Source organism: Danio rerio, chromosome 4 (genome assembly GCF_049306965.1).
Source record: "Danio rerio strain Tuebingen ecotype United States chromosome 4, GRCz12tu, whole genome shotgun sequence".
NCBI lineage: Eukaryota > Metazoa > Chordata > Actinopteri > Cypriniformes > Danionidae > Danio > Danio rerio.
The window spans coordinates 59,817,200-59,840,651 of NC_133179.1; the positions used below are offsets into that span (position 1 = coordinate 59,817,200).

Here is a 23,452-nt window from a genome sequence, read left to right on the forward strand (position 1 = left end):
CTTGGCTTGGTAGGGCGTCTGAAATCGGATTTTGTTCTTCTTGAGGACTTTTTTCACTTCTTTATATTTCTTCAGTTTTGCATTATTCTCCATGGGGAAATCGTGTGCAAAGAAAATCTGCTTGCCATCATGTTGTGGTTCTTTTGCCCAGGCAGCTCGCAAGATCTCGTGCTGTACTGCAGGAAATTGACTATAATCGATCTTGAAGTATTATTATTTTGAGGTCTAGGACCGAGAGATCTGTGCGCTCTCTGTACCTGCAGGTCTAAATAGGAGTCCAGTGAGAGCTCAGTTTTTAGCAAAGACGTGATAAAATTAATCATGGACATCCCTTCTGCTCCTTCCTTAATACCGTATATTTGGGTATTATTTTGTCCCGATCAGCCCTCTAATCTGTGACCTTATTCTGCATCATTTTTTGCTCTTTCAAGGTGTGCAGTAAGGCATCCTTTAGTTCAAGGTTTGCCGACTCGAGTTCAGTTGTTCGCTCCTCTGCTTCATTCAGTCTTGTGCCATGTGACTGAATATCTTCGGAGATGCCTTCAAGCTTCTGGTTTATGTCGCTTTTCAGCTTGTCCACTTCTGTTTTCATATCCTTTTTGAACTCTTCTTTGAATTGGCTAAATTCTTTTTTTAAATCTGTCTTCAGTTCGGAGATATCTCTGCTGAGTGCTCTCACTGCTCGCAAAGTTTCGGCTCCATGTTCTTTCTCAGGTAGGCCTAACTTGTCGTTATCATTCCTCGTCTCCTTTTCCTCCTCGGTTATTTTTGACTTTGAATTCCCCTTTTTAGGTTTTGCCCCATTTATTTTGAAGTCGTCTAGCGCAAAGCTCACTTGAATTGGTAAAAGTATAAGGGCTTTTTGAACACATTGACCGGAAGAGTACGTTCTATGCTGCCATCCTATGGCTCTACCTACCGGAAGTCCTGGACTATGGCATTTATGTATGCATTTGCAGCTATTTTCAGAAAAGGTGACATTAAATTTTGCAACAACATCCTTCAAAACGCTAAGAGGGTGTGAGTAAAAAAAATTCCAAGGAAGCACCAGGCTCTATCAAATGCCAGAACACACGAGCGACAAGGATGGGATTCGAACACAAGCGTGCAGAGCACAATGGATCAGCAGTCCATCGCCTTAACCACTCGGCCACCTCGTCACATATTTTCCTTGCTTGTCTGGTGGAGGCTGGACTGTGGCACATATTTGTATATGTATGTTTCTGCAACTATTTTTTCGGTAAGATGACTTTCAGTTTTGCCATATGAATGACGACAAGAATGGGATTCGATGGACTCGGCCACCTCGTCATGTATGTACTCACTTTCCTGATGGGGGCTGGACTATGGCATTTCTGTATGTATTTGCTGCTATTTTCGGTAAAGATGACGTTAAATTTTGCAACAACATCCTTCAAAACGGTAAGAGGGTGCGAGTAAAACACCTTCCACGGAAGCACGCGTCACCAAAATTGAAATGAAATGTTAGATTTTATATTGTTGAAAAAGATATCAATATTAAAAAATGTCTATATTAAATGTGAAATATATTTATTTGTTTACATGTAGTCAGTGAAACACTTTTCAGAGTTTATTAAACTCATCTGGTCATCGTCTGTTTCTTTTAAAGTCTTTCAATTTAATATTAAGCCTTGAAGGGCAAAAACTTAATTTAATTCACAGGCCATATAATTCAATAAATACAATTCAGTAATTCATATAAAGCATAAAATGTCATAAATATTAACATATTAATTAGATAAAACTAACATCTGCACTGGAAAAAAATATTTAGCCCAGCTTTGTAAGCTCAATTTAAACAAGAAAAATATTCATCCTAAAACATGAAATAAATGTTATAGAAACCAAAATTTAACTTTCTCAAGTATCAACATATTGTTACAACACCAACTTATACATTTTTTGATTGTATTTCTTGAAAAGTAAAGCTTCAATGAATGATCTGGCAGATAGAACCTCATAATTCCAAGCGGAAAATGACTTCTAATGTTTTTTACTTCAATTCGCAAGTGCAAAGTAACTGACATGACAGAGACCTTAAGGGTTCTCTAAATGCAAATGATCAATGTATGAAAGAGAAATGCTACACACATATTGTTTGATATATGGAATGCAAAAACTTTTAAGCTCAATATCACAAAATCATTCAGAATGCAGATAGAACCTTATAATTCTAAAATGACAATTTGCCAAACCTATTTTACACAATCTCATTTCACTAAATAAACAGTTTTATCTTAAAATGTAATCAAAATTCTCTAAAACTGGACTTTTCCACCAAGCTCTCAAATTTTGCCATATTTCCTTCTTTTAGATATTGGGATATAATCTTTTCCAATACTCTTCTGCTTTGGGTGTAACAAACACGTCTTTAGATAAGCAAGAATAAAACATTTTTAGTATTCCATCTTTGAAAGCATATTGATTTTCTTTAAAGTTTATCACCCTTCCTTCATCGCTGTGCATTTCCAATTTATTCTCTATCTTTGACATAAGTTATTAAAAATCAATTTACTAACTTGAAAAAAAAATAAACCAAAAGAATAGAAAGAAATTATAGAAAACAACAGAAAGACCTTCTGCAGTTGCTAGTGATCTATTTAATGTCTCCTACATGACATGGAGTCCAAACTATTGTGTTGTACTGATGTCTACACCTACAACAACCAAAAACCCAACCTCACAGTAACCTGTTGTGTTTTAGCAACATCTACACCTACCACAAGCCTAAACCCCACGTCACAGTAAACTTTTGTGTACCCTAAAGGTCTGCACCGACCACAACCCTAAACCCTAAAGTGTGCAATCATATAAATACCTTGGCACAATTATTGACTCTAAACTTTCCTTTGATGAGAATTGTGCAGCAGTGTGTAAAAAGGGGCACCAGTGACTATTTTGCTTGAGAAAGTTAAATTATTTCCATATCGATAAACAGATGATGAATCTATTTTATCACGCCTTTCTTGAATCCGTTTTATCCTTTGCTCTGGTGTCATGGTTTGGGAATCTTTCTGTCAAGAATAAAAATTCACTAAATCAAATAGTTAAGTGGTCCAGTAAGCTGACCGGGGTGTCACTAGCCAATCTAGAAGCTGTGTACACTAGGCAGCTAAAGAGAATTACAAATTCAATTTTAAATGACACTGCTCATCCCCTACATTCAGAGTTTCAGCTCCTTCCCTCCGGTCGTAGGTTTCTAGTATTAAGCTGTAAAACGAAACGTTACAAAAATAGTTTTATACCAGCAGCCATTAGACATTTAAATAAGACTTAAGCAGAGATGTTTCAGTGACCTGTATATTTTAAATCATTTTAAATATTTACTTGGGGGAGGGGGGTGGACACTTAAAGTGATTATTTATTTATTCTTTATGTTTATGTTTTATGTCCTAATGCGCATTTGTTGTTGTTACTGTGTGAGTTGCTTTGTGTGGCACTGTTGTAAGATGAGGACTCTTGACTGCAAATCAAATCTACCTTCGGGTATAAATAAAGTAACCTAACCTAACCTAACCTAACCTTGCCTACTTGAAAGGCTTAGCCATGGAGCCTGGATGGCTGAGTTGGTAGAGCATCAGACTTTAAATCTGAGGGTCCAGGGTTCAAGTCCCAGTTTGGGCATATAAGACCCTTTGTGTGGACCCACAGCTTTTGCGGTTGAGCTATTGCTTGCCGAAAGTTTCATCCGAATGCACCATACCACACGTGTGCTAGCCATAAGGACATAGCAGTACAGGTAGTTGTGGCCGAGTGGTTAAGGCGATGGACTCGAAATCCATTGGGGTCTCCCCGCGCAGGTTCGAATCCTGCCGACTACGTGCTGGCAGTGCGCAGTATTTTAATTTGCGACCTTCCTTGATTGTTAACAACTCCATTGTTTCTTGTGAAAAGGGATGTGATGGTAGGCAAAAGCCACAAAAATAAATCGGCAGCCATGGTACCTAACTGACCTGAAGGCCCTCCTTTTTCAAAGACATTTGACAGAGAGTGAAGGTCCAGTGGTTGTCCCATAGCTTGCCGTGATCATATAATGGTTAGTACTCTGCGTTGTGGCCACAACAACTCCAGTTTGAATCTGGGTCACAGCAGATTTTTCAAGGTGATATTGGCGTTGGACTCTGTGTTGCCATCCGTAATCTCCAGCCTCCTTTTAGTGCAGGCTGTGCTAATGGCACGTCCTGAATGTTTATGTTTCCTAAAGTGTGGAAGACTAGTGAGGAACCTTTAATGGCAGCATGCTGTGTAGATAAGTACTGATCAAGTCACGCTTCTAAGGCATGGAAGGAATCTTTTCAATTGTTAAGTCTCCATTCATTGCCACAACAACAGTAACCCCTTCTGCAGTTGCTATTGATCCATTTAATGTCTCCTACATGACACTGAGTAAAACTATTTTGTTTTACTGATGTCTACACCTACAACAACCATTAACCCAACCTCACAGTATCCTGTTGTGTTGTAGCAACATCTACAACAACCACAAGCCTAAACCCCACGTCACAGTAAATTTTTGTGTACCGTAAAGGTCTGCGCCGACCACAAATCTAAACCTTGCCTACTTAACAACATTGCCATGGAGCCTGGATGGCTCAGTCAGTAGAGCATCAGACTTTCAATCTAAGGGTACAGGGTTCAAGTCCCCGTTTGGACACTTATAAGACCCTTTTTGTGGAGCCACAGCTTTTGCGTTTGAGCAATCGCTTGCCGAAAGTTTCATCTGGATGCACAACACGTGTACTAGCCATGAGGACATGGCAGTACATGTAGTCGTAGCTGAGTTGTTTAGGCGATGGAAACCTGTTGGGGACGCCCCGCTTAAAGCAAGAAGCTTCTTCTCAACCATTTACCCCAGTATGCAGAAATTTTATAGGCTTGTTGTCTCAAGTTAAATGTCCGTACTTCCATGTCATACACCTCTTTAACAATATCATACCTTTCGCCTACAGATGGAGGATCTTCCTTTAGCAATTTTTTTTTGTAATGGCCTTTTTGCTAGTTGTTAGTATGTGTTCGGAAGATACACATCATTTTATGGTATTTCTGCAGAGTAAATTCCCAGGTACATAGTTTTAAAATTACATACCAGATTCAATCTCATTATTGCATTTATCTCTTTATTTAAATCTTTTGTATATTACAGTCCCTAAATATGTGGACATGATCTGCCAATACAATTTCACATTTTCTCCAGCATTCACCATTTTTTGATCTCCCGTTTGAAAGTATTTTATTTTAGGTGAAATAAAAAACCTGATAACATTTCTACAAATAAATCCCCTCCATTAATCGGAATTAATTGTGATCATTTGTGTTTCCCAAAGAGTTAACCATTCCTCATTTGTTAGTATTAATTTGGCTACCCTTTCCCATTTATGTTTTGTATACATTATTGAGTGTTTCTTTGTTAATGTCAGACAGGAATAAAGTCTTGATACTAGTTTTTTTATTAACCTTCTTTTTGTAAGCATCTATAAATACCTGCACTACTGTTGTTTTTATGTCTTCAGAATCTCTTATGCTTTTATTGAAGTAGTGTCTAACTTGAAGGTAACGGAAAAAGTCTTGTTTATCTAAGTTATATATATTGGAAAGTTGTTGAAAACTTTCTAATTCATTATCAGTAGTGTTGAGACAGAAGGATGTTATGGCCTACAAACTCCATTGTTTAAATCTTAGATCTAGTTTTGCTGGTTTAAATTGAATATCATGTTCAACCCCTCTTAATATCTTAGATTGTTTTTCACAGTTAGGATTCTTTAATTCTTTGTACCAAATTTCTAAAGAGCTCTTTGTCAGGGAATTCAGTTTATGCAGTTCTGTATGTTAGAAGTTTCTATCTCCTAATAATTATTGGAGAGGTAAGTGGATTAGTAATTGTTCAAATTCTTTCCACTTTGCACAGTATTTGTCATTGCACCAACAAACTATGTGTCTAAGCTGTGCTGCCTTACAATAAACATCTAATGATGTTTTCCGTTCCAAATGAAGCGAGACACTAGTTTTTTCCATTCATCAAATTGGCTTTTTGGTTTCTCCACTGGTAAAGCTTTAAAGAGAAAAAGTGGGCATGGTAATATATTCATCTTTATTATCTCTATTCGATTATATAGATCTAAAGATAGAAGGGGCCATCTGTTCAAATCCTTTATTATAGTTTCTGTAATGGGAAAGTCATTTATTTTTATAGATACCTGATAGGTCTGCAGAGATTTGAACTCCCAAGATATCTGATAGAAGGTATGTTCCATTTAAATGCATAATCCTTGTGTATTTTATCATCTGGGTTATAGTTGCATTAAAGAGTTTGTGTTTTAAGTAAATTTAATCTATATCCTGAATGTAATCCAAATTTGTCAAGAGAATGCATCACCTTAGGTGAACTAAATTCTGGGTATGTAAGAAACAGTAACACATCATCAGCATATAAACAAATTTTATGTTCTACATCTTTAATTTTCACTCCCCTTATTTCTGCATAATCTCTGATTAGTTGTGCCAATGGTATAACAAATAATGCAAATAAGGAAGGACTTAATGGGCACCCTTGTCGACATCCTCTAATATAATATGTTCTGAAAATCTCCACAGTTATTTTAATTCTAGCTGTAGGAGTTTAATATAAAGATTTAAAAAATGTAGTGTCATTCTCAAATCCAAATCGTTATATTTAACTAAATATAAAAAATCCCAACTCATCGAATGCTTCTTCTGCGTCTAGGCTACTTAGAAGAGTGCTAATCTTGTTTTGAGCTATATAATCTATTACGTGAAGGGCTCGCCATATATTATCATATATTTATATATAAATTATCATCTGTTTGATAAGTATCTATTAGGTCTGAAAGAATGTCCTATAATCGTTTAGCTAATATAGATGCATAGGGCCCTATCATACACCCGGCGCAATATGGCACAAGACGCAAAGCAATTGCTATTTGCTACTTTCACCTCGGCGCAAGGGTCATTTTGAGGCATTGTGCCCAATGACTGTAAAAAATATGGACGACGCAACAGCCCCTTTTCCCATTGACCGCCTTGAGGGCAAAACGCCTGCTTGACAGGCACAAACTGTCGCAAAAGACTGCTGAAATTGGAGCCTTGACATGCGCAGAAGGACTGTCTGATGGAGCCAGAGGAGGAGCCGCGAAAATGAGTCGAGCTTCCAACCAAACGCTTTATGTAAAATCAACCTCGCCCCCCGAACTGCTCAGCATGCGTTTGCTGTCATATCAACACAAATGGATGGAAAAACGTTAACAAATATGAGGGTTTTATATATTCAATCGCGCCAGCTCCGGACCGCAGCGCATAACCTACTCGCGGCGTCGCGGGCTGATTCCGGCTCGCATGCGGCAGCGCCGGCTCGCTCGGCCGCCGCATCTGGCTCGATTGACTCGGGCTGGAATCGGACGGGCAGTGAGTCCAGGCATCCGGAGTAGGTCCAGCAGAGGTAGTCAGTCTGAGCTCTGAGGGGTAAGTCTCCGGCAGGCGAGAATCTAGCCGGAACTGGCCCAAGTGTATTTTGCTATCTGGGTGGTTAGAAAAAAGCCCTGACCTTAGCGAATAAACAGTGTTCCACCAGGATCATGTATGTCAGAAACTATAGTTTACTGCTGAACTCATTTTGTCATGGTAAAATAACACAGAAATCGAATAATAACACTTGAGTCTCCTGCCGAAGCTCAGACGCGCTGCTTTGAGAAACTGTCAACCACAGCTGTCAATCACGATGACACGCCCAGCATTAAATTACTGCTAAAAACAAACTGTTTACAAAAATGAAGATCTGCACCTATTTCAGCACAATAATCAGTGCCTTAATCGACCAGAACCATCTTTCGGGACATTTTATTGCAAGTGTAATAATTTTTTTTTATTTGGGCTCAAGTCTCCTTCATTAACACGGAGGAGGCGGGCTTTATGACTTGTACTGCAGCCAGCCCCCAGGGGGCGATCTAACGGCCGAGACCTTCACTCAAACGCAGGCTTGCGGCACACTTGATTGTGCCAAACTGTTTAAATAGCAAATGCATTTGCGCTCGTATGTGCACCTATAGGCATTCTGGTCTAAAAAAGCAGGCGTGTTTTGGTGCGTTGCTATTTTGAGAAACTGTAAATAGTCTGTTCTTTAGACCAGAACAAAGTTGGTCTATTGTTTGGCGCAAAGTGCGCCTGGCTTACACACTACACACAAGATGCAGAGCAATACGCAAATATCATTACATATGAAAAAGATATAATATATTAAGAATATATATAATAAGGAAATATATATATATATATATATATATATATATATATATATATATATATATATATATATATATATATATATATATATATATAGGATATAAATATAAATGATTAAATTATTACAAAACATATTAATTTCTAGCCTACATGAATTTTAAAACCACTGCCTTCATACTTTCTTCATCTCGAGAGGCTTTTTCAGTTCATTTAATTTGCTTTTGTATAATGTTATCATTATTAGCAGTATTATTTATTATAGCCATATTTATATTTGTTCTATTAAAAACAAGCTTAGATTTGTCCACCTGTCAGGTTTTAGGTCGTATGGGGCACAGCAGGTGTATTTGGAAATAACTCAGTTTTTTGAACACACTTGATTATCAATGTTAATTTATTCGTTTGCTGGAAATTAGAACTGAATTTAGAAATAGTTTTGAAACAAATGTTTGCGCTTAACAAACAAAATTAATTATTTATAGGCTAATTGATGTCTGAGCGTAAAGGTTTCCCTATCCACGAGAGCAAAAGCGAAAGTGAACTTACTTTACGTCATGTAAATAGCAAATGCGCTCATGACGCGATGCAACTGGCTCTTAAAGGTAATGGGAGATGAGTCGCTGATTGGTTTATTCTCAAAACACACCTATAACTCATTAAGAAAATAAACTCAACCCTTTTAGACCAAGCGACATGGCGCAAAACGGATTTTCCCATCCTTAAATTAGCAAGTATGGATTCTGACACGCCCTCAAACATTTTATTGAGTTCCACTTTAACTTCTTTGATATTATTAAAAATATCTGGATATTTACCATATTTAGTCTCTAAATCTTCAAGTTGTATATTTAGATTATTTATGCAATTCCATTTTTTTTCTTGATCACCACATTATAAGTTTACCTCGCATAACAGCTTTAGCTGCGTCCCATCGATACAAGGTGACACCTCTGCATTATTATCATTATGTTTTAAATATACTAATAGTTCTTTTTTTAACATATTCTACACACGTTAAATCATTCAAATGATTGTTTAAATCGCCAAAATGTCTTACTTGGTTTATTGTCCAGGTACACTCTTAAACATACTCCTGCATGGTCTGAGATGTCCCTTGTTCCAATTTTACAGTCTTTTATTTTATGTTGATCTGACCCAAACATAAAAAAAAAAAAAAAAAAAAAAACAATTGTAGACTGAGACATGTGGGCAGAAGAGAAGAATGTATATTCTTTTTTTAAGAGGGTATATGTCTCTTCATACATCTATTGAGCCTAATTATTTCATCAAATATCTTATTTGTCTAGTTTCTTGACTAATTTGCTTATTAGAAGATGAGTCCAATTTAGGCTGAAGTGCAGTCTCCCCCACAGAACAACGTACCTGATGTCTCCTTGGCTATAACACTTAAAGAGCCCATATTATACATGAAATAGGGTCATATCTTGGTTGTAAGGGTCTCCAACAACAGTTTAATATGCATGCAAGGTCAAAAAACACTTTCATGGTCTTATAATCTGCATTTATTTTTACCTAATTATCCCAGCGACTCCTGTATGAATCGTCCAGTGATTCATTTGTTCCCAAACCCCTTCTTAGCGCGAAGCTAATCTGCGCTGATTGGACCAATGACAGTCTGTCGCGATTGGTCGACTGCCTTCAGTCAGAGTGAAATGCCAAACAGCTAATCAGCAAATGGTGTAGGCGTGGAGTTTAGCTGCCAGTGGGTCAATGTAAATACAGACTATGGACTTGAAAATACAGACGACTAACTATTTTATTGAGCAAAAACTCCAAAAGCAGTTGAGGAGATCTCCTAGCTTCTCACTCTGCTCTTTTCACAGACACACACACACATATTGCACAAACACACACACGCACCCTGCTCCGGACGACAACGCGCGCGCGCGCGCACACACACACACACACACACACACACACACACACACACACACACATACACACCTCCGGACGACAGCGCGTGCACACACAGACACACACACTACTCCTCGTCCACGGAGCTCCGTTAATGCAGCACGCGTCGCGTTTTTAACGTGACTTTGCACGCGATAAGAGAATATAGCCAGTTAACCGGATACAGTACACTCAGTTACAAGTAACAAATCACAACTAAATACATTTGCAAGCTAGAGTCAACGAGGCAACTTTAATCGCACGTACTTACACTTGAGAAATGGAGGAAGAAAAATCCTGACGTCCATCAGTAAGTTACTCTTTACTGATCCTTCCTTTAACAAACGCTGATGAAGTATTCTTTGTAGCATGTAGCTTCCAGAAGTTTCCAGTAGTTTCTAACTGCTTGGCTATAATGCTGAGGTTTCATGTTTGGGTAGAGACTCAATATCCATCTGCAGTGTGACTTCAATCCACCGGCATGTTTGTGTGTGTGTGTGTTTGTGGGTGTGTGTTTGTGTGTGTATCTGGATTTCTGCGTCAGAGGGCGGGGCCTCAGGTTTAAAATCTCCCGGGTTTGCGCGTGCACGTAAATAACTTGGTTTCGTTCGTACGTCATGGCGAAACACCTAATGAATCGGTATCAAGGCGACTCGTTTGAAGCACTATGAGTCGACTCTTTTATAGATGAATCAACCGTTTTAAACACTGTACACTTACAGATTTAAGCCTTAGCTGGATACTTCACTTCACTTAGAGCTGTGTTACACACTACATGGAGGGGAATTTTCAAAAACCCATAATATGGGCTCTTTAATATTTTTTTGAGAAATGCTTTGTCTTTTTCAGGTGGTCTATATATACTAACTAATGTAACTTTGTATTGGTCGATAGTTTCTTTAATTAGGTTATATCGCCCTTCTTTATCAGTAATCTTAGAAATTTATTGGAAGTTGATTTTATTTGAGATCAATGTCATTACTCCTCGTTTACGACCAATATTATATGAGGAAAAAAAAAAAACCCTAAATCCCATTGTTTCTGATTTCCTATGTTCTGTATCAGAAAGATGCGTCTCTTGCCAGAAGATTATCTGTTGGTTTTCTCTTTTAATTTTAGCCACAGGTTTGCTTCTTTTAATCGGATTTAGTAACCCATTAATATTCAAAGTAATTACTCTATATTTCTGTTTTTGCATAATCAGATGTTTTTGCGAAGATCACTGTGATCGGAACATGAAAAACACAAACATGAATATCTTAAACCACATAAAAAAACATAACGAAAAAGATCTCCAAACCTTGAAGTCTTAAATAACTTCTTAATGTGAGAGGAAAGCCTTCCTTTTCTAAAAAAACCCTTCCTTGCTGTGCCTATTGCGCTCCATGTTATTAAAATATGGTTTAGGTTATCATATATGATGTAAAAAGGAGGATTAATACCAGTGTGTATGGGAGCACTCTTTCTATGCTGCTACATGTGTCGACACCATACCGGAAACCATCCCATGTGTTTCTTAAGCTGCCCCGAATGAGTGAAACTCTAGGTTTGGGTATCGTTTGGTTTTTCGATAACAGTGCTAAATTGATACTTTTAAAACGATACCGGTGCCAAAACGGTGCCTGAGTTGACACTTTTTAGCCACGAAATGATGGTGGACGACTCTTCAAAAATATTTTATTTGACAAATTATTTTTTTTTAAATCATTTTAATAGAACAATATAATTACAGTTTAAAGTAAACATCAATTCATATTGTATTACATTAATACATTTCCTTTGATCATTTGTTGGTAAGCATGAATTTAAAATTTGCATTATGAAATTACATTAGCTTACTGTTAACCTGTTGGGGGCGGGCAGGGGCCACGTACTTTTAGGAGCACATTTTAATATATATATATCACAAAATACTTAAAACATTATTGGAAGTCATTTGTTTTCATGCATCACTCTGCAGTCTTCATAAACAAAGATAATTTAATAACAAACTCAAAATAATCTTCCTTTTTCATTTATTTGACAAGTAACGTTATACTGGTGTAGGAGAACACATTTCTAACATTCAAGTACATCAAGGCACATTGCTGCACCTGTAAACTTTAACAGGCCTACAGTTGAAGTCATTTTATTTTGCTCTCCCGTTCATTTAAAATAATGTTTCTGAAAACTTTTACAGTGTTTGCTAAAACATAATTATTCTGGAGTCATAATAAGTCCTATTTCTTATTGTTTATTTCATGAATAAAAGTTGTTTTTAATAAAAATAAATAAATAAACAAAGGTCAGTAATATTAGCCTCCTTAAGAAATATTTTGATTTACACAACAAATCAGTTACAAAATAATTTGACTAATTATTTTAACTTTCGTAGTGAACTGATTAAAGGGGTGGTCCAGATTGTAATTTTAAGGCTTGGTTGTGTTAATAAGATGCAAAGCAATGTGTGCTCATGTTTCACTTGAAGGAAATCATGTTATTTTTTCATATATCTCACTTAGATTATACACAGCTACTCAGCTAACAGGAAAACGACTGTCATATTGCCTAGTTCCTCTAAAAGGCCCACCCTCAAGTGACTCTGATTGGTCATCATCATAATGTGCTGTGATTCGCCGATCGGCTCCACATCACGCCCGGAGAAGCACGCGCGTTGTGTGTAAACAGTCAGTCAGTTAACACGTGTCTGTAACGAGTGAAAATGGGATGCGGCTCCTTTAAAAGTGTTTCTGTGCCATTTAGTGTGTTTATGTGTGTACGTGTGTATACTATGAAGTGTCTGTAACATGAGAAGTGCATGTGCGCAAGATATTTATTGTTCTTTTTATTCTCATGCTCGGATTAAGTTATTTTCTGTGGTGACAGATTAAATCACAAGATGTGAGATGAGACCCGTGTGAGCCTGGATTGATTTGTTTTTGCTGTTACACTCCAGTTGGGAGAGCATTGCTGTATTTTTAAATTTTTTTAATCAATGTGTTACAGGATGTCTTTCACGCATATCCGGAAAATGCCTGTGTAAGTAACATGATTCGTTCACATATCTTTTGCGACTTTATTGTCTTGAGTTGAACGCATGGAAAAGCTGCCTGAAGACAATCAGTGCAGTCGTGCACACACATAAGAGACACACTGCCATCTCACACAGAGACGCGCATGCTGGCCAAGAGTGCGTGTATGTATGTTTGTGTATGTGTGTGTGTTTACAGCCGTTTGACTGATAAGTATGGATTTGTAGCTAAGTCGTTAGCGATGAATATAATTTCCCGTTATTTACATTTATGCTACAACACACCGTTAAGGCTAGACGCTGTACATGTCATGATCAATTTTAACAAATAAAAACACTTACAGGTCATGACTCAGAGTTCACAGCGTCTCCTTGCTCCATCTTTGAGGAGATTTTAGCCGAATCCAGCACTGAACTGGGAGAGATTCTGGAAGCTGCGTTTTGTCAAATCATGCTTGCTGTGTATTTTATAGTTCTCTGGAATATAATTAATATTGAACTGTAAGCACTTCTGTGTTTGGGTCGTGTCATTTGGAAGCCCAACAACAGAAACAGAGAAGTTCTGTGGAAACAGCAGGATGGCATTTCTCCCTCTGCAATGCAGTAACGTTACAGCGCCGCTGGCAACGGCCTTTACCTGTGCAGTGTGGGACGCGAAATAACAAACTTTTGTGATCTCACAGTATTTTTTGGAAGTATTTTTTGTAGTCCACCAAAAAACGTTCATTGTAGGCTTTGCTAAGCTAACTCTGTAAAAATCAAGGTCTTCCCTTGCATTGTACTTTGAGCATTTTACATTCAGAGATGCTGTTTATGTTCACACAGCTACATTACACATCAACTAAAGTTTAAAATATGAGATCATAGTGGACCACCCCTTTAAGTCTAAATTACCCTTTAATCTGAATAAAAGACTAATAAACACTTAAAGGGACTTTGTCTGAATACTGTCTTGCAAAATTACTAGTAAAATGTTCTGCACTGACAGCATAAAAAGTAACGTTAGATATTAGAAACGAGTTAGTTAAACTATTATGTTTAAAAATGTGTTGTAAATAAATCATGTGTTCAAGACGGAAATCAGTTGAATATGACTTACATGAGCGTGACTGAAAACTACATTTGATCAATGTGTTACATCTGTTCTACATGTGTCATTAAGTTTGACATGTTTCCTACTTTTGTGAAGACAGTTGCTGTGTAAGAATCCTTGCTTGTAAAATACGCTTTAGAATGCTTAGTTTAGGCAAATTGGATGAACGTGATCACGCATGTTGATCTGAAGAGTGTCGCTCTCGCTCACCGAAAACCACTGGTTCCAGGCTAAATGCGCTGTACTGCGTGCGTCTGTTCCCTAGCGACAATAACAATTGCCTGATATCGCTGTCGGTATTCCTCAAAGTTGTTTAGAATTAAATGTTTAGTGATGCTGTGACACAACGCCTATATGTGCCTTTTTTCATGCACCCCTCACGTTCATGCCGCAGCACCGAAATTAAGCACCGAAATTCATATGCTGATTTAATACCGATACATACCGGTTATCAAGGTAGCGGTGCTAAAATGGCACCGGGTTTCGGTAACCAACCCTAGTACACACTGATCATGTCTACAGTTTCTCTCCAGTGTGAATCCTCTGATGTGCTTTCAGGGTTCCTGAGTGAGCAAACCTCTTACTGCAGTGTGAACACTTGTACAGTTTCTCTCCAGTGTGAATCCTCTCATGTGTTTTCAGGGTTCCTGAGTGAGTAAACCTCTTACTGCAGTGTGAACACTTGTACGGTTTTTCTCCAGTGTGAATCCTCTGGTGCCGTTTCAATTCTGCAGCTGTAATAAAAGTCTTCTCACACTCCAAGCACATATACTCTCTCACACTAGTGTGAATCTTCATGTGTTTTTTAAGGTATGATTGGCTAAAACTCTTCCCACAATGAGTGCATTTGAATGGTTTCTCTCCAGTGTGAATCATAAGGTGTTGATTAAGGTGTGATGAGTGGATGAAACTCTTCCCACACTGAGTGCATGTGAAAGGTTTCTCTCCAGTGTGGATCCTCATGTGTACATTAAGGCATGATGATTGGATGAAACTCTTCCCACACTCAGTGCAAGTGAATGGTTTTTCTCCGGTGTGGATCTTCATGTGTCTATAAAGCGATGATGATTTTCTGAAACTGTTCCCACACTCAGTGCATGTGAATGGTTTCTCTCCAGTGTGGATCCTCATGTGTAGATTAAGGGATGATGATTGGCTGAAACTCTTCCCACACTCAGTGCAAGTGAATGGTTTTTCTCCAGTGTGGATCTTCATGTGTCTATAAAGTGACGATGATTTGCTAAAACTCTTCCCACACTGAGTGCAAGTGAATGGTTTCTCTCCAGTGTGGATCATCATGTGTTCATTAAGGTGTGATGAGCAGTAAAAACTCTTCCCACACTGAGTGCATCTGAATGGTTTATCTCCAGTGTGGATCCTGATGTGTTGATTAAGGTGTGATGAGCAGTTAAAACTCTTCCCACACTGAGTGCAAGTAAATGTTTTTTTACCGGTGTGGATCTTCTTGTGTCTATAAAGTGATGATCTGCTGAAACTCTTCCCATATTGATAGCATGTAAATGGTTTCTCTCCAGTGTGGATCCTCATGTGAGTCTTTAGTTTGCTTTTGCTTGCCAAACTCTTTCCACACTGAGTGCAGGTAAAACAACTCTTGTCTCTCACTTTTAACACACCATCAGTCTCTAAATGAGTTTTGTCCTCAATTTTGACATGATGTTCCTCCTCTTTACTCTCATCGTAGTCTTTAATTAGGTCTGAAATAAAAATAAGTTTACTTTTTAGTAAATCATTAAAACTCTCAGTGAAAAGGCACTTAAAAAAATTCCCATTAGAACAACTTTAATTTATCACACCAACTTCAAGTTCTCTAGCCACACCCAGACCTGGGGCCTCATGTACGAAGACTTGCGTGGAAATCTTACTAAAACATTGCGTACGCACAAAGCTGTAAATGTGCGTACGCAGAAAAAAATTCAGATGTATGAAACACTGCGTACGCTGAATCTCACGCATATTCTTTTGTACATCTGAATGAACGTAAAACTGAGCGCAACATGCACGAGCACAAAACCCCTCCCTGCCTCCTCCCCCGTATGAATATGCTAATGACTATGCTAATGGAAAAACCCAACGAAAAAGCAACGGCAAAATCAAGCAAAAAGAGAAACTTTGAACAGAATGTGAATTGGAGGTGCTGCTTTCGGAGGTAGACCGGAGAAAAGCGGTGTTATTTGCAAGTTTGTTCTCCGGAATTAACAACAAAAGAAAAAAATAGAGTGGGAGAGTTTAGCTGATGCGGTCAACACAGTTGGGTTTGAACATCGCACTGAGTGCATTAAAAAAAGAAATAGTGTGGTTTATATCTGTAAAATGGTGCAGGACGTTTAACAGTTTCAATGGCGCTACTCGTAAGACGCTTGTGATCATGAATTGATACGTTCGAGCATGATCTCGGCTCGAATCCAGCGTTTGATGAACTCTTTCTTGTTTTTTCCCCCGCTACATATCAGATTTTGCCAACTATTTATCACGAGAAAGACAAGTAGGAATCATCAATAAGTTCATATCAATAAGCATCATATTTTATTTGCACATTTATTGAATGGAAATGTTTCTGATTCACGCTTGCAAATTCATCTTCAGATAGAGTCTTTATAGTAATGTGTGTGCAGTAGATAGCTCAGATTACATTGGAAAACAGGCGACTGCTGCAAATTGTGCTTTAATGTTTAGCTGGTCAAATGTATGGTATGGAAACCTTATATACCTGCTGAACCCGTCTCATACAGCTGCCATTGCAAGGCTCAGACACTTTGTAGAGAGGAATTTAACACAACTGCCTCTAGGAGTCGCCAATGGAAATAAAACAGACACGCACAAAAAATGTGCGTACGCCAGCCAGAAAGCTGCCGTGAAGCTGCGCACATTCCCACGTTCAGTTCATTGTTAGTAAATCCAAACGTGAGCGATTCTGAGCGTGAAACCTGGCGTACGCAAAGTTTTTGTGCGTACGCAGCGTTGATACATGAGGCCCCTGATTACTACCACACACGTTCGCAATCAAGAAATCACCCAAATAGGACCTGTCTGACAAAGTGAAGTAGACCAAAAGAGCTTCAAAAGCTAGACATCAAGCCAAAATCTAAAGACCTTTAAACACAAATGAGAAAGAAAATACTTATGTCACTAGTTAAAAAAAGAGTGAATGGCTTTTCCTACAGCTGGTGGAGGAGGATAGAGTACGGTTGTAGTTCACTGTAGTGCATACATTTGTTTTTACTGTAAAATCCTCACCGCGTGCGCAGATTTAGGAGACATTTATGCAGAATGCATATTTGCACCTAAAAACGCCAAACGCAGCACCAGGAACAGATTAAAACAGTTGTTATGTGAACTTGAAGTAAAAAAGCCTGCAATGCTAGCCCCGCCTTTGTGCTCTATTTATTGGCTCACTGCTCTACAACTGAATGCAAATGATTGGTTAATATCAGCTGTCAGTCACTCAGTCAATGCCTTCTGCCTTCAGATGATAGGAGCTACAGCTGCGAAAATGTGAGGCACTGAAGATGAGAGAATGAAAATAACAGACAGGTTTACCTTAAGTTATTAATAATGGCTCATCTTATTAGTAATCATGTGCTGAATGTTAATCCACCATTTACACTTTTCCAAGAGTGGATAAAAGACTTCTAGTGGCTTTAAGTCCGCTGGTAACCGTGTTTGGCACTGAATCTACACATTTAAGCGCGAGAGGTATTGTATAACTCTTCATTTAATCCTCACGATGCTGTCAGCCTTGCAAGCAGCAGCTATAAGTAACATTTAACACAGCTCATAAAAAGACTGTTATTGCTATTACGATGACATGCAAATAATAAGTTATATATCAATATAAATGTGGGGCGGGGCGATGGATCGTGATGCAGGCCCAGCATTGTGAAGTTTGTCGGCCATCGGCAATGGCATCTAAAAAATTAATACAATTGATCAGCTACACTCAACATCATCTTCTGAAGAGCTTCTTAAAAAAATACTTATTCTGCAAGCGGAATGACTCCTTGAGGATCTCCACATAAGATCACGCCAGATTCATTATGAACATGGTGAACAAGCTGGCAGGTTATTGTGTTACCAACTGAAACAATCCTCAGCAGCTGGCGTTAAAGTAGCAGTTAGTAAGGATGATGGCAGTATTATTACTGAACTGAACTAAACAGGGTATTAGTGATCAATTTAAAAACTTCTATAAAACTCTTTACAGCTCTAAGGTAAACTTAATTGAATGTATTGAGAGCTTTTTTAATTATTAAGAATTACCATCCCTCTGTGATTTAGATCAGTTGACAAAAGAAGGAATTTTAACACCTTCTAAAATTAAAAATACAAAAAAAAAAAAAAAAAATCAGAAAAGCACCAGGCCCTGATGGCGTCCCGGCTGAGTTTTATAAGAAGTTTTGTGCCAAGTTAACACCCCTGTTGTGCAAGGTATTTGCTAAAGCTCTTGTATCGGAATCACTATAACAGTACTTCTTCAAAAGAGTAAGGATCCACTGTAATGTGAATCTTATCATCCGATCAGCTCACTCTGCTGTATAAAATCCTGCCAAAAGTGTTGGCAATCAGAGTGGAGTCAGTCATGAGAAAGATAATTCACCCAGATCAAACTGGTTTTATTGTTGGGAGACAGTTATCTTACAACCTTTGTTGCTTATTTAATATTACTTATTTACCTAAAATAATACCAATCCAGAGGACTTAATTACTTTAGATGCCCATAAGGCATTTGAAAGAATTGAGTATATCTATTCATTTACAGTGCTTAAAAATTTGGTTTTGACCCTGGACCAAATGGCTCGTTTCCACTGACTGGTACAGTATAATACAGTTCGGGTCGGTACGGGTCACCTTTATCAGGCTTGCGTTTCCACTACCAAGGGTACCCTTTTGGTGGGCGTGGTGTATGACAAAGTTTCAGTCGACGTCATTTTCGCTCGAGAAAATGTCTACAGTAAAGCTGCACAGGTCGTTCACATATCATATGAAAAGCACTTCTCACAAAACAGATGCTTTACACACATAAATATTTCTGTATAAATGTTTATTACTAACTTTTCTATGAATATTAGTTGATTATAACTGCAGATCAATGACGGTGCGAAATAGCCTACTGTAACGTCTGTAATTATATAAAGTAAATAAATAAATGAAGATATATGAACACATACAGACCCTTATAGTCTCCGATATGTTACCAACTACAGAAGAACTACACAAAGCAGACATTTCATCCTTAATTAGGTTCAACACAACACAAAGTATAGCCAGGGCCGGAGCAAGCTGAACTGCCGCTCTAGGCAGAGGACGATCATGCTGCCCTCAACCCCAATGTGAAAATGAAAGTGACCGTTTATGAAAATGAAGTGAGGTGTCGCAGACCTCTTGATCAGCACACTATGCGCGGAAGGAGGGAGGGAGGGAGGTATCGCGGACACTGCGCTCTCTATTCTGCCGCCCAATGCGCGGATGTAACAGGACGTGCGGGTGTCGCGGACCTCAATTCTGCCGCCCTATGCACGGATATAACTGAGAACACGCGGGTGCTGATGGAGGTGTCGCTGAGACCGCCCTCTCTATTCTGTCGTCTATGGGCGAATATATCTGAGGACGCGGGTGGTGAGGGAGGTGTCGCAGACATAACTGAGGACGCGGGTGGTAAGGGAGGATGCCGCCCTCTCTATACTGCCGCCCTAGGCGGCCGCCTAGGTCGCCTCTATGGACGCGCCGGCCCTGAGTATAGCCTCCAGTTAGTGAAAACCTCTCATGTGTCTGTAATATTCAGCAGCACATGTAGCCTCTGTTAGAGAGTCATTCCATCATTCCCAGTTCATATTAGTCTAATGCCAAGTTCAAACTGCATGATTTTCAAAGTAGTCGTGTCACAGATGTTTTCACACTGCTTGACTGTCTGGGCTTGTGTTTCGTCGCTGCTTTGTTTACACTGCAAGATGGATCGGCGACTGGGACATTCACATTGCATGACTTTACTATAGGAAGATTCGCCGACAACTTCGTCCAAACTACGTCTCACAGCCAAAAACACGTAGTATATCTTTTGTTATTAACTACATAATGAGAAAGAAGCCTTTAATGGGGTAGAACATGTACATGTTTGCTCACCTGGGTTTAAAGGGAATTAGCAATTTCTCCTCAACGTTGATAATAAACTAATTTCTTTCTGTATGAAACGTCAAACAGACACGGTTGCTCCTGAATTCAGTCAAACCTCCACTAGTTTTTCCTCCATTTCGTGGGTCCAAATAAACTGAAAAAGAGCGCTTTTACCTTCTCCCCCAGCCTCCCGCTGGCCTGCAGCAGGTATACACACACGCACACACAAGTGAAAGCTGCTCTCTCATTGGCTGTAGGCGATGGCTGATGTTATTTTCAGTCAAAACTCAATTCACACGGCATGATTTGAATCGCCGACAGCTCCAGATATATAGCATGCCAAATATCTCACAGGCATCGGCGATTCTCTCAGATCGCGTCTTTGAAAGTTCATACTGTGTGATTGTCACTCACGTGCACGAGCGGCGATTTGCCTGTGATTTCAGGCATTTGTCGGCGATTTCTCAAAACCTGTCGGCGAGCCAAAATCGGGGCTAAAATCACGCAGTCTGAACTAGGCATAAAAGGTGATAATAAAGATTAAGACAAGGCAGTTTGTTCACATTTGCTGAAGAAATTACTTGCTCCTTGGCTTCACCTTTTTTCCCCGCTCCACTCCCGCGTTTGTCCTTTTCTTTCTGATTGTGTCACAGAATGTGTCCCGCGTTTGTCAGCTTCTCACAGGATCGGGTTTCCAAAGCTTGTCAATAATCAAGCGCATGTTACTATTATCAGCTCAAGAAGTTTGTTATTTCAGATAGAGACGCGCGGCGAGCACAAGGAAGAATGCGAAACCACTCGGGCTTCAGACCGGCTCGTAAAAAACTATGCGGCACAGGGTAAATCCGCTCTTCTCCATGGCTTTGTGGCTGTTTATCAAGATGACGACAGGGTTTGTTTGAGCCCGGATCGACCATGGCTGCATATGTATTTATAATTCCGCTGTAATCTCTCGCTGTGTATTTTAAACATGGCGGGTCCGTTATTTAGATTCTGGCTTGTTGTGTCTACGAATGACGTATCTCTGTAAACCAATAGCGTTCAGCTGCGCGTCTAGCTCCGCCTTTTAGGGCCTACTCACACTATGCCATCCGTACCGTGCCCAGGCCCCTTTCCCGGATCGTTTGAGAAGTGTGAGTGCGCTGAATCAGGCTCAAGCACGGTTCACTTGGCTGGCCCTGGCCCGGTTGGAAGAGGTGGGCCTGAGCGCGGTTCACTTGGGCTTTGGCGCGGTACGCTTGTGTGTGAGTACAAAACACGCCAAAGCCCAAAACTGAAAGCAAGACATGACTTTTAAGGGAGTGTTTCATATGGATTTATTAATCATTCTTACTGTTCAGTGAACGCAAACTGCCGTAGTTTATTAAAGACGAGAACTCCTTACAGCACGACAGCTGCGCGGCTTCAGCAGACCTCCTCATTCCTGCAGCACGAGAGCTTTATGATTGTTTATGAGCGCCAAAAGTGGCGGATCTGTTCGGCGAAATATCTGACTGCGTGTCACCGCATCCCTAAGGACTGTTTGGCGAAATATTTGACTGCATGTCACTGCATATCAAACGACTGAAACGATATAACTAGAGAAATCTCCACTGTGCTGCTGAGAGAGCGCTTCTCACTGAACAGCGCAGCAGTGATGACGTAAGCGTGCCGAGGCCCGTTTGTGGTGTGAGTGCGGGCCGTCGGGGCAGACAGGATGGGAGACAAGCGTGCTTTGGCCCGGTTCGAGGCAACTTTACCTAGTGTGAGTACGGCCTTAGTGTTTTGGGACCCTTTCGAAAGGGTGCCAAAAAAGTGGTACGGTACTGTTTGGTTCGATACGCCTTTTAACAGTGGAAACGGCCATAAAAGCGTACCAAACCGAACCACTTAGTGGAAACGGTCCATAAGAGCTTGATTAACATGGTAAACAATATAGAGACTTCTAAATGAATGAATGTGCGAATATAAAACCAACTTTACCTCTATATGACCGAGTTGGTGTTTGAGAATGAAAACCAACCTGTTTGTTCCTGCAGATCTTCCTGTTTGACTGTGAATGTTTCTTCAATCTTCACATCTTCACTCTCCAGTTTAATAAACGCCATCTTCATAACAGTGTGGAGATCAGTCGCTTCAGCAGGATTTTTTTCTCTGTGTTTGGACACTTTATCCTGTTTAAAATGAACAAAACAATAAAAATGTCCTGTTTAAATAAGTAAAAAAAATTAACAGAAATAAAATAACTTCTCTTCAACACTTGCTTCAACAGTAACAAAAACGAAATCAGGTATGTCCAAGCATAGAGGTAAAGTTGGTTTTATATTTGCACAATCAGACTTTTCTCTTAATAATATAACTTCATGAAAGTATTATTTGCAAACTCTAAACAGTGAAATCATATTAGCAGCCAATGACTATCAAAGTACAACATTGTTCACAAACCAATAAAGAATTGTGTTTAGTAGTCATACTTGCATGCTAATTCAAATCGAATATTCAAAGTAACATGGTGAACAATAGAGACTTATAAATGAACGAATGTGTGAATATAAAACCAACTTTACCTCTATAGTCAGAGCTATAAAGAATGAGCTGATTAAAACTACTACTCCGTTTCTCATACATAGTGATGTATATTTAGAATGGAATGACATTATGCTATTTAATCAATTAAACCTTCATTAAAACACCTATTACACACTGTTTCTGTTTCTTTAGTTTATTCAAACAATAGCCTTCAATACTGTGAGTAAAATAATACTACATAGTATAAAAGGTTCAAATAATGTTGTCAACAGCAGCATTATGCATTAACAGCATAATTTAGCATCAGATGAAAAAAGCCTAAAACTTTAATCAATCGCTTTATATAAGTGTAAACGCTTTAAAACAAACCTTTCTCCAGCTGAATCCAGCGCAAGAGCGGCGCAGACTTATGACGTCACATCACGCCAAAATAAAAGTCTTTTCTTTTGTTTCGCTTTTTTTGCTACTTGCTGTTGCAGTCATGACTTCTTGATACATTTCTCGCTCGTTTTCCACTTTCTCTC

At 39.0% G+C, this 23,452-nt stretch overlaps 2 protein-coding genes, 3 non-coding genes and 1 pseudogene across 5 annotated transcripts in view; 2 read left to right on the top strand and 4 right to left on the bottom strand.

The window, feature by feature from the left end:
• The window catches only part of LOC137491131 (uncharacterized), a 246,822-nt gene extending 224,247 nt beyond the window's left edge, over window positions 1-22,575 (bottom strand). The window contains exon 1 of the mRNA XM_073948593.1: window positions 22,461-22,575. Within this exon, the coding sequence (XP_073804694.1) occupies window positions 22,461-22,513 (53 nt within the window). The 5' untranslated portion in view covers window positions 22,514-22,575. The remainder of the gene's footprint in view (window positions 1-22,460) is intronic.
• Window positions 1-23,452, bottom strand: part of LOC137491106 (uncharacterized) — a 1,257,671-nt gene that overhangs the window by 860,152 nt on the left and 374,067 nt on the right. The window lies entirely within an intron of this gene.
• Window positions 1,079-1,160, bottom strand: trnas-gcu (transfer RNA serine (anticodon GCU)). The gene has a single exon. It is a non-coding gene; the product is annotated as a tRNA-Ser (tRNA).
• trnas-cga (transfer RNA serine (anticodon CGA)) lies at window positions 3,761-3,842 on the top strand. The gene has a single exon. It is a non-coding gene; the product is annotated as a tRNA-Ser (tRNA).
• trnae-uuc (transfer RNA glutamic acid (anticodon UUC)) lies at window positions 4,603-4,675 on the top strand. Its single transcript has one exon. It is a non-coding gene; the product is annotated as a tRNA-Glu (tRNA).
• LOC141381825 (uncharacterized) lies at window positions 12,960-15,951 on the bottom strand (annotated as a pseudogene).